General features: G+C 55.1%; 1 protein-coding gene across 10 annotated transcripts in view; it reads left to right on the forward strand.

The window, feature by feature from the left end:
• The first annotated feature begins 699 nt into the window (after nt 1-699).
• Nucleotides 700-14,112, forward strand: part of Syt7 (synaptotagmin 7) — a 62,571-nt gene continuing 49,158 nt past the window's right edge. For 7 of the 10 annotated variants that reach the window (NM_001398614.1, NM_001398618.1, NM_001398616.1 and 4 more), the window contains exon 1: nt 811-1,234. In NM_001398614.1, coding sequence (NP_001385543.1) covers nt 1,204-1,234 — 31 coding nt within the window. In that variant the 5' untranslated portion in view covers nt 811-1,203. Of the gene's footprint in view, nt 1,235-14,112 lie in introns of all 10 variants that reach the window. The other 3 variants (XM_063272250.1, XM_039088864.2, XM_039088876.2) reach the window with 3 other exon arrangements.

The following is a 14,112-nucleotide window of genomic DNA, read 5'->3' on the forward strand; positions in this document are numbered from 1 at the left end:
GATATCCACGATATCACCAAGATATCACCAAGGTTGGCAGGAGAAGCAGGTTTTTCGTTCTTATCAGGGGTGCACTGGGTCAAGGGAAAGGACAGGAGAATGGGGTCGGGAAAGGAATAATAAATAGTGGCTGAATGGTTGCTTTCTTTTCTCTTGGAGCTGAAAATAAGTGGGAAGGGTCTTGATACCTAGTATCCCACGGAAGATGGAGATTCTAGTCCTATCCGTTCCTGCAGTGGGCCAGCTCTAGAAAAGACAAGCCCGTCAGACCGAGGCCCAGCTCTGGCAAAACACTCCACTCCTGGTTTTGATACCCACCAACCCTTCTTCTCTGGCCCTCCGCTGTTCCGTGTCCAGAGCTAACGCCCACGAGTGGCCACCGACCGGAAAACCCGGGATGGATCTCCAGGCCTTTCGGAGCGGAGTCAGAGGGCACCTCGGAGGAGGTGGCCAGCTGGGCGACCCTGTGGCGTGCAAGACCACCGCCACCCGTGGCGCACAGGCCGAATGGGTCATGCCCTCCGTAGCTTAGACGAGCATAGCAGTGGAGCTCCGCCGCCCTTTCAGGCCGGCCCCCGTGAGCGCCTGGGGTGCGCGGGGCGGCGGCCGTGCCCTCGGGGCGGCTCCGGGCGGCGGCGCCTAGTCCAGGGCTGCAGTACATCGCGCGACCGGCAGTGGGCGCATCAGTGACAGTGGCCGTGGCGCTCCGCGGCGGGCGGGCGGCGCCGGCGGTGCCCCGGGCGCGCACTCACACACACACACATACACACACACATACACATACACTCTCTCTCTCTTTCTCTCTTTCTCTCACACACACATACACACACACACATACACACATTCACTCACACACACACACGCACACACATACACACACACACATACACATACACACACACACACACACACACCGCCTCGTACACACTCACACACGCTCCGGCGCGCACACGCGGCGCGCAGGCCAGAGGGAGGAGGCTCCGCGCGGCTCGGCGGCGGCGGCAGCGTGCTCCGCGGGCGGCCCGGAGGGCTGGCGGGCGGCCCCCGCTCCCCGGCTCCGCGGCTCCGTGCAACCCGCGCGGCCCCCGCCCTCGGACCCGCCCCCGGGGGTCGCCCGGCCCCATGCCCTGCAGCGGCGGCAGAGAAGCGCGCGGCCGCAGGCGGCTCTGAGGAGCCCGGAGAGAGCCGGCGACGAAGGGGACCATGTACCGGGACCCGGAGGCGGCCAGCCCAGGTAAGCGCGGCCCCGCGAGGGCTGGGGCGCCCCGCACGAGCTGGGGCGCCCCGCACCGGCGGGTAGAACGGCTGCAGCGCCTGGGCGCCGTCTCGGAGCCCCAGCCTGGGGCTGCTGTCGGCTGGAGCCGCACGAATTGCACCCCTTTCTACCAGGGTCATCTGTGCCCCGGGGGCGTGGGTTCAAGTGGCAGAGACTCAGATTCACACCCGGCAGTCGGGACATTTGTAGGCTGGATGCCCGGGGCCGACTTCGCAGTGTCCCCACAAAGACCTCCCCCCCAACCCCCAGCAGCCCAAGGACAACGTGTGTGGCGGAGCGAGGAGGTGCTGTCCCCGTGGGAGCCGGGCAGTGCCCTCAGAGGTACCCCCTGCTCCCCAGCACCAGTGCCCCGGGGATGTCAGTGTTGGGGGATCTCAGGGCAAGGAAGATCTTGGCAGCTTTGGGCCAAGATGTGGGCACAGAGGAGCGGAGTGTCATCTGCGGTGCCAACTGTGAATTGAGAGGGCTCTAGGGGGCAAGTGGGAATCTGGTGCAGCGGCGGGGTATAGAGGCTTCTGGGAGGTGGGGAACCGCAGGAGCAGTGAAGGGGGAGGCAGGGGTACCTGAAGAGAAAGCGCAGCAGTGGATGACAATGGGGGTGGCAGGCAATGTTCTCCTAAGCTTGGGGAGGGGGACGCAAAGAACACCAAACTCACTCCAGTCCTACCAGGGAAGGGGAGAAGGGGGCCGCACCCCTTTGCCTTTCAGAAAGGGAGTGGCCTGGGAGCCCACTGTCAGCTTAGCATCCATCGAGAATCCTTAGAGCCCAAGCCAGGAATTTCTCCTCCTTCCTCTGGAAATTGCTCTGCCATTTCCTCCTTGGCTCCTGACGCCTCCCCCACGCAATGCCCACCTGTAGACAGATCTCCTTCAGCTCCTGTCCAGCCTCAGTTCCAGCTCCCACCTGGGATACTCCTCTAGACCCAGCAGAGGCCCCCACCCCCACTTCTGCTAGTTCACACCTCCTGCCCTCTGGGGTCAGTTTCTGGGCTGCTCTCCAAAGCCGGGTTCCAGCCCGGCTCCAGCCTAAGACCTACTCCTACAAGAGTCTCTGGGTTCCCCTTCAAGGGCCTCTGGGGGAGGCAGATGCCGTGAGGAAGGCCAAGCTGAAACCCTCCACAGTAGGGGACTCAAGTCCTTGAAGCTGCACAGGAAGCTGTTAGACACTGGCTTTGCCCATTTATGCCCAATCCACATTCGCTGTTTCCTTCCAAGGGGCACTCCAGGTCCACTGAGGTTGACCTCCTGGGGGCCAGACACTGTATTCACTCAGCATGTGGCTCTGAGACTCAGTCTCCTCTGGAGCTTCATGCCCTTATCTGAATGTCCTCTAGGTGTGGGCTGAAGGGACATTACCTTTGAGGGGCCCTTTCGTCATCTGTCTGAACCCAGGTCACCTATCCTGACATTTCTCCCCAGGGAATGCCCACTTCCTACACTTGGGCCAAAGGTAGGGGCATCCTCTTGCTTGCTTCCTCCTCATCAGCCAAGTTCGGAGGGAGTGCAGTGGGGACAGTCTCCATTGCTTTTAGGTCACTGGCCCTGGGCCATGCCTTCACCCACCTATTCCTCTCCTTTTAATACTTTGGCACCATGATGTACCACTCCTCCAAGCACCTCTGCCCTCTCCACAGAGACCAACTTGATGTGCTTGGCATCTTCTGGGCAAAGGGCCTGGATTCCATAGCTGCTCCTGACAGTCTGACAGGCCCTGGACCTTCCCATTCCTGCTTGCCCATCTTGTCCCTTGAAATCGTCGGGTCCAGCAATGCTTGTGGCAAGAGTGGTTCTGACTGTGAAGGAAGCTGGCAAGGCTTTCTTCTTTCTGGTGTAGGCACTGGACTGATGGAACCAGAATAGGTTGGTGTGGGTAGGGTATGTTGGAATCCTGATCCTCTGGCATCTTTGGGGCCTTCTGTGCCCCTTAGTGTCACCATCCACTACTTAGGATCCATGTCAGAATTCCATTCCTAGCAACGTATTCAAGGTCTCCTAGACTCTGCTGCCTGCAGCTAGGGTCCTATGTCCCCCCTTTCTAACCACCCACAACTCCCCTTTGCCTGGCACCAGGGAGGAGTGAGATATGCAAATTAATTCCTGTGTGACTCAGACCAGTCCCTCACCTCCCCTCTGGTCCTACAGGAGCCAGTACCTCTTACAGCCTGGTCTCTTCATCTTCCCCTCTCAGGAACACCTGTGGCCCACTGTTGCTTTATTACAGGAAAAGGGGGGAGGGAGGGAGAGAGGGAGGGAGGAGAGAGAGAGAGAGAGAGAGAGAGAGAGAGAGAGAGAGAGAGAGAGAGAGAGAGAGCCCGAGCCCTCTGGACCTGGCCTGAGGCATGAGGAGCAGAAGAGAAGAGGATCCTTCTCCTCTCCTCTCCTCTCCTCTCCTCTCCTCTCCTCTCCTCTCCTCTCCTCTCCTCTCCTCCTCTCCTCTCCTCTCCCCTCCCCTCCCCTCCCCTCCCCCCCTCTCTCTCCCCCCTCACTCCCTCTGCAGGTCCCCATAGGGCTCATCCTAGCACCAAGACTTTACCTGACAACTACTATTCTCTATCCACCTGGTCCCTGGCCCCAGGCATTGTTACTCCTGTTCTTATAAAGAACGAGGTGGTGGAAGATAACAGAAGCCAGGTGGAGAATGCAGACTTGGTCCTGCCCATGAACACCCATGAGCTCCTGCTCCACGATGCCCAGCCCTGCACCCCTTACCTGCAACCTCTCCTATCCTCTTCCTCCCAACCTTCATTCTCTGCATCCCAAAGCTGGCCTGGTCTGCCTCCTTAGTCTGTCTCTCGGACTGCCTGTCCCCAGGCTGGGCAGGGCCTCCGCAGGCCTGCAGGGGTCAGCGCTGCAGTGGGACAGGACAGGCAGGACAGCAGTGGGAAGGAGGAGGGAGGGAGAGGTGACCTTGCAGTGAGCTGGTGAGCAAGGCCAAAGAGAAGGGCTGGGAGAGAGGGGTCGGGTCCTCAGGGCTTCCTACTCACTTCCTAGGCTTCTGGGGTTTTGTTAGTTCCACTAGACAGCAGTGCCTGAAGCCTTCAATTGTCCCACCTGTTAGTGGACTCTGTCCCCTGCAGACACTACATTAAGCAGATCGTTCCCTAGGAGTGAAGGGGTATGAGCGTGCGTGCGTGTGTGTGTGTGTGTGTGTGTGTGTGTGTGTGTGTGTACCTTGGCATGGCAAGGTAATTACTACCTAAATCAACGACCGACTCCCTGGGCACAGTTAAGGGCAGAATCTGATGAAGGGGTTGGTGTGAAGGTGGGGTTAGGGATGAAAGACCAGATTAAGTTTATTACTATAAGGGCCCATGGATGGGACAGGGCTAAGGCTGGGTGTGGAAATCCAAGGAAGCCAGGCTACCCCACAGTTTCCCTGACAACTGTTCTCCAAAGGACATTCCTCCCCTAGCTGGCCCCATCAGAACAGGCCCTGTTTGCTGTAATGCTTGTGTCCTGGGCTTGGGGCAGAGCCCAGGACATCAGAGCACTTTGTTCCCCCAACAGGTATGGCAGGAAGGGGATCTGAGGCCAAGCAGGTCTAACATTGGGCTGGGAGAGGGTTATCTTCGGATATAGGGCCCCTCTATGGTGTAGAGTCGCTGTGGAGACAGGCTTCTCATTGACTGCTCAGTGCTGCTCCATGGCCTTGTGGAGACAACTTGATCATCAGGCCAGGTGCTTAAGGACCCAAAGGATTGAGAAAAGAGATGGCCCCGATGACCTTCTTTGATGGTAGGGATGCTAGAGGGGGGTGGATCATGGTGATGGGCTAGCTTATGATAGGGGGGAGGGGAGGGGAGAAAGGCTAGAAGGCAGAGGCGCAGGTGGGCATCAAGTAAACAAAGAGAAGTCTTTGGTCAGCTGGTCCTGGCCCTGGCTGACCCACAGACTCCAAGGGCAACAGAGCAAGGGCCCTCCACCCCAGATCTTGAAGCCTGTCATGGGGGAAGGGCAGAGAAGGAGCATGTGGTCCCCTCCTATCCACCCCCACTCTCCACCCACCCCCTATTCTCCCAGGGACTTTGAATCCTTATTGAATCTGATGGACCGTTTTCAATAACTGCTTCCCCCAGGGGAGTCAGGCCTAGAACAACAGGGAGTAGCTGGTGAGGGGGCCCATGTGCTGCCTGGGAGGCTTACCCCTGAGTGGAGCAGGAGGAGCCAGTTCCATGGCCTCCTCAGAAACACTGAGATATCCTAGGTGGGCACAGACATCTCTGTGTCCCCATTCCATGGTCAGTGCCCACAGGTGGCACTCATGGTCAATGAGGTCAGCTTTCTCCATCAAGGCGGTCACTGCTCTGGCCAGGTGCCGGAGCCAGTCTGTGCCAGGCTAAGCCTGGGTACCCTTCTCCCTTGCCAGGGAACCCCAGCCAGTGGTGCCAAGCGAATCGTGCCAGTTCTATGGATATGGAGGTGCTGACCTTCAGGCAGCAGGGGGTAGCCCTGCTGGGCTTTGTCCAACTTGCCTCTGGAGGGCCAGACTTTGTCTCACCCAGCAGAACTCCCCAAGGGTTGGAACAGAGTTGGCAGACAGAACGAGACCTGTGGAAGGGACTGGAGAGCGCCCAGCATCTATGCCTGTATTCCCAACCCCTTGGTATGAAGGTGGGCTGGCTCAGCAGCTGCTTGGGAAGGCTGGGCAGTGTCTACCTGGAAGGGACTCGAGGGACAGGTGTGTCGCCTGGGGTGGTCAGGCCTGCAACTGAGTTATATGGTGGGCTGGGATGTTTGGGGACTTGGTATATCCACGTGAGAGAACATGTGGGGCTCCAGCGAGGGGGAAGGGGAAGCTGGGGCGCTGGCAGGAGCTCGGTGGCTGTGTGTACCTACGTGCGTACGTGCGGGCGTGTGCGGGCGGCAGCTGGCTGGCCGTAATAGCTGTGCTCCTGTGCAGAGTGCCCTGCCCGCTGTAAACAGCAGCTAATGAGTGTATTCATAGCAAGGTGCATTGAGGTGCGCAGGGAGCTGTAACGGAGAGCTCTGGGAAGGGCCCCCCTGGCTCTGTACTCAGTCTGACAGGGTGAGGACTCTCCAGGGATCCTACCTGCGCCCCTCCCCACCCGCCACACCCTCAACCTGCCGACTTGGCTTCCATCTTCAGAGACCAGGGCCTCATCCAGTTGTAAGCAGGCATGGGTGTGAACATGGGATGGGTTGTGAGCATATTCTGTATACAGAGACAAGATTACCACGGTGCTGTGTGTGTGTGTGTGTGTGTGTGTGTGTGTGTGTGTTGGGTTAAACTGAATTCATCTGTGTTTTGGTGACTGTCTGATTCTGTGAGTGTTTGTTTGCACCCCTCCCCCAGGCACCAAGAGAAGAACTATCCCCTGTATCAATAGTCACCCGGATAGCGACAGAACCAAGGTATTGTCAGAGCAAGGCTTGTGCTGCTGGCCCTGCTCCCTCAATGTCCTTGGAGTTTGGGAGAATGATGGCCTCTGGGGCTGCTCAGTGGAGAGAAAGGGGTGACCTTGTTCTTCCCACTGGAGGAGGCAGGAGGGAAGGGTCTAAGTCTCAGCTTCAGGAGGCTTCCAGAGCTACAGTTTGCATCAGCAGAAAGGGGCCTCTGGTTCTTGTGCCTCCGGGAACCCCAGAAAAAAGAGAAGAGGGGTGCCAATGAGTCTGTCCTAACTGGTTGATGGCGTGTGTGCCTACACCCTCCCAGGGCTGGGTAAGTGTGAAAGGGGTGTCTGCATGAAGCCCCAAACAGGGGAGTAGAGGAGAGAGCTGTGTGGCTAATGTGTCCAATTAAATTACTTCAAACCCTGCCGCGGCAGCTGCTCCCGGTGGGGCTCTGGATACAAATTGGATCCGTCTCATTACTACAGGATAGTGTCAGCAGGGCCAGAGAGCTGTAGCTAGCTTGGCCAGCCCAAAACAGGCCCTGTCCTGCTCTGCCCAATCTGAGTACACCAGAGCCCTCTAGAGGAGTTGCTCATCAAAACATCCCATGGGGTCTCTAGGCCTAGTGAGATTAGGGTTCCCTGTCTATCACCTTACAACCCCTGACCCTATGTGTAGCAGACCTAGGACCCCTTGGAACCCCTAGTTTCTTCCTCCAGGAGTGGAGTCGGGTGCCCTGCAGGTCATGTTGCTTAAGGATTCCTTCTCAGCTCTCCCAACACCTCCCCACCACTAATATTAAAAGAAGCACTATAGTAGCAAGCTCTTATTTGTGGAGTACTTAGCATATGCTAGGTACCTTATGCCACCAGGGATGACCTGCTTAAGCCAGGGCCCTGGGCCCACCTGCTGTCTAGGTGCATTCCTGCAGAGGTAGTTTTTGCTATCTTCCTCTGCTGCCTCAGTTTCCTCCTCTGTGAAATGGGCATAATGATGGTTCTTCTTTCTTGAGTGACTGGAGGATGAGGAGAGATGAGGCAAGAAGAGTAGTCATCTCAGAGCTTCGCACATAGTAAACACTCGTGATGTGGAAGGGCAGCTGTTATCAACATTACCCCGTACTAAGATTGATGTGTGGGACAAGCATGCTACTGCCTTAGTGAAAGAGTTGAGAAGGATTTCACTGAGGCCATGGGAAGTAGCTGTCAAGGTGGCATGGATTTGTAGAGTGCTTGCTGTGTGACAGACACTCTTCTAAGCATATCACACGTCCGTCCGTCATCAGCATCCCTGACAAGGACTTGCAATTAGAAGTCAGTTTGGGATTCCAGACGTGTTGCAGGATCCAAGAGCTTTGGGTCTTGGAGACCAAATGAGAGGTAGCCGTAGGAAGAGGCATGGGTCAGGCATTTGGCAATGTGCAAAGGCACTGGGGCCCAGGAGGGCTTGGCCAGTTGAAGGCTGGACATGGCTGGAAGGGAGACCCTAAGGAACAGTAGCCTGGAATGAGGCTTGGGAAGATAAATTAGGCCTGGGCTATTGACACAGGGAGCAACAGGGTGTCAGGAATTCCAGACTGGCCTGGAACGTCTACCATAGCCTAAGAGGACCTCAGGCTTCTAGTTTTCCTGCCTCTTCCTCCCAAATGCTGGAAGGAACCACATCTAGATGATGAGGTCCTAGGGATTCATGGGAGGCAAAAATTCTACCAAGTCACACCCCCACCTTTGTTTTCGTGAGGTAACGGAAGCCCTTCTGAACAGATCCCCGTAAAGAGCTGTAACAGTGCGGATGGGACGCTTGGCAGTAAGCTGGTAATAGTTCACCAGGAGACATACCTGCCCATCTCTGTCTCCATCCTCTGCTTCACTCTCTCACCTAAACAGGGTTGAGCCCAAAGCCAGGTTACCCAGGCCCTGGCCTGCAAACCTGTGGTAAGCTTGTGCATTCAGGTGCCTTCTAGCACTTCTAGGGGTCATTAGAAAAAGCTTTCTGTCAGAGATGGGTGGGGAGCCAAGGGAAGTAGTTACAGGGGTCCAGGGACATAGGTGACATTCCTATTGACTGGGTCTGCATCCCATGCCCACAATAGGTATCAGGGGCAGGCCATAGCAGGAACCACGGAGCTCACTCAAGCTGCCAGGTCTGGGCTCCAGAGTCCCAACAGAGCTAAACTGTCTCCATGACAACTAGGCAGGGCACACACACACCCCTTCAATGGGCCAGAGGCCCATTTCCAGCAGGGTCTAGATATATCTTCTTATTTCCCTTGGGTGCAGATATCCCAAGGCAAATAGACTTACACGGAGGTGCTGGTAGCATATAGGCACATGTTGGCATTTGAGTTCACATGTACATACATGCATATGAGTGTGTGTGCATGAATATATGTGTGTGAGGGGGAATATGTGTATATAAGGTGTGTGTGTGTGTGTGTGTGTGTGTGCACCACCTTGCTTTTTAATATAAATAATAATAAGCTTCACAGCTAGCCTAGGTTGTATAGGTGAGGAAACTGAGAACCGGAAAGCTAGAGGATCTTGGCTGGGTCATTCCACAAAACAGGATAAAGAATTTGAGTCACTCTTACTCCGCAGGCTGAGTGGTAACCACTGAGATACGCTGCCTAGAGCTTCCCTTATCCTACTAGGATCCCAGCCAGCCTGTCTCTCAGCCCATCTCTCAGAAAGGAGTGCTTAGAGTTGGTTTGGCTACAGAGCTGGACTCAGAGGGTGTCCCCAGCACCTTCCTTAGTGCTTAGGGCTGTCCCTATAAACCCTTTATTCTCCCGTCCCTGAATGGAGTAGAGACGCTTTCTTTTCCATTCTTCTCCAGGCAATGTGGAGAGATCATCTTGCCAGAAGAGCTGGGGAAAAGGGGAGGAGCCCCTCACGCCCTGCTCGGCACCTGCCAGCCTGGGAGGAGCCCAATGAATTGTCTGCGTGGCCCTCCCCAACCTCATTCCTCCCTCTCCAGCCCCCGCCTGGTTGGGGAGGTGCGAAGGGAGCGATTTCACAGCCTGTCAGCTGAGGCCTAAAAATACCCAGAACTCTGAGATGTTTGGGCAGGGGGAGGAGAGCGTAGGGACCAGGGATAGCGTGGAGGGGTGCAGTTTATACTCAGCCAGAGAGCCCTGGTGGTACCATAGCCCTGCTTGGGAGTGAGGGCTAGACCCTCTGTTCCCATGTCCCCTATCTGTCTTATTTGTAGAAGCGACTAAGGTGGGGCTGGCATCCCTAGGGTTGTGAGAGCTGAGTTATGACGGTCAGAACTGAAGGAGGGCTTGATCCTTGGTAGGAACCATAGACCCAAAGCCCCCCAGAACCTCATACTGATGCCTCTTTCTCTCCCTTTCCACCCCCGAGTTGGCTGGCATCTTGAGGCCGTGGGAGCCAGCCTGTGCCAGAGCCTGCTTCCTTCCTGGAGAAGGTGCCTGCTTCTGTTAGGGGAGAGGCGTGAGGAAGGCAGTGGGGATGGGGGTGCCAGCAGGTGTGTGACGACATGGTGTGCCAGCCACCCAGGCACTAGAGGGAAGTAAAGGAGAGAGGGTGTGGTGGCCCACGTCACTACCACGTGACTATGCAGTGCAGCACGGCACAAGGTCTCCACAAACCAACCAGCACCCAGAGGGGTGTATGTGTGTGTGTGTGTGTGTGTGTGTGTGAGAGAGAGAGAGAGAGAGAGAGAGAGAGAGAGAGAAAGAGAGAGAGAATGAGAGAGAGAATGTGTGTGTACATATATATGTGTGTGTATGAGAGAGAGTGTGTGTGAGAGTGTGTGTATGTATGTGTGTGTGAGAGAGAGTGTGTGTATGTATGTGTGTGTGAGAGAGTGTGTGTATGTATGTGTGTGTGTAAGAGAGTGTATGTGTGTGTGTATGGGAGAGAGAGTGTGTATGTGTGTGTGTGTGTGTGTGTGTGTGTGTGTGTGTATGCGCACATGCATCCAAGTGCATGCGCACTCAGACAAGTGCACACTAGAGTTGGCCTCATGTTGGTACTGGAATATCTGTGGGCATGTGTGACCCAGCATGACTATACTAGGTACATACTGATTAAGAACAGATGAACAGGTAGGCAAGGAAGGATAAGCCACATGCAGGGAAACAACCAAGAATGTGCAGCCAGAGCATGGATACTCTAGATCAAAATTAATGAGGTTCTGGGCTAGAGAGACGGCTCAGTTAGTAAAGTACTTGTCGCGAAAGCATGAAGACCTGAGTTCGATTCCCCAGATATACATTTTAAAACAAAATTCTGGCACAGTGGGCCATCCTTGTAAAGGTAGCACTGGGGAGGCGCAGATAGGAGGATTCCTGAGGTATGCTGGCCACCAGTGAGAGATCCTGTCCCCCCAAAAACAAACAAAAAGAGAAACAAACCAAGGAGTGGGTAAAGGCACCTGCCCGGAAGCCTGTGTTCAATCCCCAGACCCACGTGATGGAAACAGAGAAAAGCTACTGTAAGTTGTCTCTGACCTCCATATGCATGCTATGGTACCTGCATGTTGCCCAAACAAAATAAACAGGAAATAAAGATCTAATAAAAACCAAGGTGGACAGCTCCTAAGGAACAACCTCCCTGGTTGTCCTCTGGCCTCCACACATATATGTCCAAATGCGTGTGTCACACACACAAATGATACACTGGCACACACATAGGCACCTGCACCTGCAAACATACAAGTAGTGGGGTTCGTATCCCACATCTGCTGTGTGCTGACTCGCTTCGTGACGTCGGCAACTTAGCCTCGCTGTGCTTCCATTCCTGTGTGGAGATACCAGTGCTGCCTCAGGGGGTTCCTTAGTGTGTAAACCGTGCACACACGAGCTGTCACTGCTATCTCCCCCTACTGTTAGATGTTACAGGAGGGAACAGCCAGACTTGGAAAAGGCAGATGACCTTTGTGAAGTCACACAGTAAGGGAGTGGCTGAGCTAGGACTAGAACCTAGGCCATAGTGCCTAAAAATGGGACTTGTTAAGATGTGGGACCTCATGAAACCTCCCCCCTCTCATGCAGCAAGAAAAACTGCAGCCCCAATGGCCTTTTGGGCCTAGATTTTCAGAATCAGGAATTTAGATAATGTCATAATGGAGGGGTCTCCTGCCTAGTGGCCTCACGATGGCTGGCTAGCCACCAAGTTGGAACCATTTCACTGGTTAGCCCTTCTGAATCTTAGTTTCTTTTCTCTAATAGGGTGATGGGGTTGTCCTGAGGATCAAATGGGATTCCACACATCACATGTTAAGCAGGTGACACTGTGTCTAGTAAGCCGCCATTGTTGCCCGTGAAGAATCTTCCTAGTCAGTGCCCCCCTCCCCTTGACTTCTCTCTCAACCCCTTGGCCACTCTTGCTCCCTTCCATGTGGTACAGCACACACCACAGGGATTTGATCAAGGTCTGACTTGCTGACTGCCAAGATCCACATTCATCTGCCGTTGCTGCCTAGCAGGGAATGGGACCCCCCATGGGGTCCTCTGTGCCAGACTCCCTCGCCCTCTTGCTGTTTGACCTTGGCCAAACACTACCTTTTTGTGCTTTGACCCCTCTGCCGAGACACAGACAGACCGGAGCGCACAGCCCCACCTGCTCCAATCGCAGTACTGTGACCCAGGAGGGTCCCCTGGCCCAGCCCACTGGAAGGGGCACAAGTTAGCTTTGGAGGAAAGTCAGCTGGCTGTCCCCATAATGTGGAACATCTGGGGCGTGAGCTAGCTGGTGGACTGTCACCATGCGTGCCCATGCGTGCCCATGCGTGCCCATGCGTGCCTATGCGTGCCCATGCGTGCCCATACCTGTGGCTCAGTGGAGGTGCATGGCCCAGCTGGCTGCATACTGACATTGGGGATGCTCAGGGACAATGATGTAGAGGGAGCCCTTCTCAGGGCTCTGGGAGCTGCCACTCGAAGCCAGCTCCCCCATTCTCTGGTGCTCCAGGGTTTTCTTCCAGTAATTCCTCCTTCCCTCCTTCTCTCTCTTGGAGTCTCCCAGTGAGCCCCTCTGCCATCCTCTTTTATAATCTTGGCCATTTTATGGGGTGACTTCTTTTCCCTCTCTGTCCCTTCCTTAGATTCCTCCCTTCCTCCTTTTCTTCCTGTATCCCATCCCTTCCCTTCCTTTCCTTGTATCCATGTTTCTCCAGGTAGCTTTGCCCCTTCAGCTGCCCCGGTCTCTATTACTCTGCATGGGTGAGTCTAGACTGCTCTGGATTCTGGTCTCCTGACTCACTGCCATTCAGGGACCCTGCTCCTAGCTACAGCCATCTTCATTTCCCTTCTTACATGTCCTCAAAACAACTTGACCCTCCACTGCCCCCACTGCCCTGACCGGCCCAACCCAGGAAGTTTTCGTGACTAGTGCCGCCACTCCCTTCTTCCACACACCCTCATCCCTGTGGGTTGAGAAAGGGGTCAGCCCGGGGCCCTGGGACTGGCAGGCAAGCTTCCTAATTAGCAGGAGGTAATTGCCTGGAAGAAAAAAAAAACATTTAGAATGAGACTCCAAGACTCCAACTTCAAGCTGAGACAGCTGGTGGCCTCTAGGGAGCGGGAAGAGGGAGAGCAGCCCAGGTCAGGGCCTCAGAACACCTCTTAGGAAATGAAGCCCCCCGAAGACTTTTTTGCCCCGTGTGCCAGGAGCCAGCCTTGAGCTGGAAGAGGGAAGAAAGCCCTGAGCTGGCAGGCCCACTACCTTTGACTGAGCTCTGACTCAAAATGTGACCTAAGGCAAGCTACTCATTCATTTGAGCATTAGCGTTAACCCCTGTGAAGTCAAGCGAGGTCACTTCTGCCGGCCCTCACCCCTCAGAGTGTCATGAGGCTCAGTTCAGTCAGCGGCTATGACAGCACTTGGTAAGGCTACGTGTACTGCCGAGTGCAAGGTGTTACTGTCTCATCCCTGTGGCTGTCAGCTGAGGTCAGGGTGGTACACGGGGAGAGTGCTCTTGCAGATACCTGGAGGATGGTGCGGCCTCTGGAACATTGGAAAATAGCCGGTGTTTAAGGGTAGACAGGTCAGGTTTCCCATGCCAGGGTTCATGTCCACCAACTGCATTACCTCAGGGGATCACTCTTGCTCTCTGAGCCCCCACTTTCTTCACTTGTAGGAGGCTGAACACGATGCTTCCTCCTGCAAGTGTTTGTAAGGCTACTATGATGTTTGCAGAGCTCTTAGTACGGTGCTTAGCATATAATAAGTGCTCAATGAATGGTACTAGATAGCTTTACTGTAATTAAAGTAAATTGACTTCACTCCTTCCCTGAATTCAGAGAAGCTGTGGTTCATTATTGTCTTTGGTGGCTTCATCTGCCTTGCTTTGTTTGTTCATTCTGGAGTAGGGTTTCAGGTATCCCCCAAACTGGTCTCCTGATCCTCCTGCCTCCACATCCTGAATGCCAAATTACAGGCGTGAACCATTTATGCCTCATTTGTGATGTGCTGAGAACCAGACCTAGGACCTGGTGCATATTAGGCAAGCATTCT

The sequence above is a fragment of the Rattus norvegicus genome, chromosome 1, assembly GCF_036323735.1.
Source record: "Rattus norvegicus strain BN/NHsdMcwi chromosome 1, GRCr8, whole genome shotgun sequence".
NCBI classification, from domain to species: domain Eukaryota; kingdom Metazoa; phylum Chordata; class Mammalia; order Rodentia; family Muridae; genus Rattus; species Rattus norvegicus.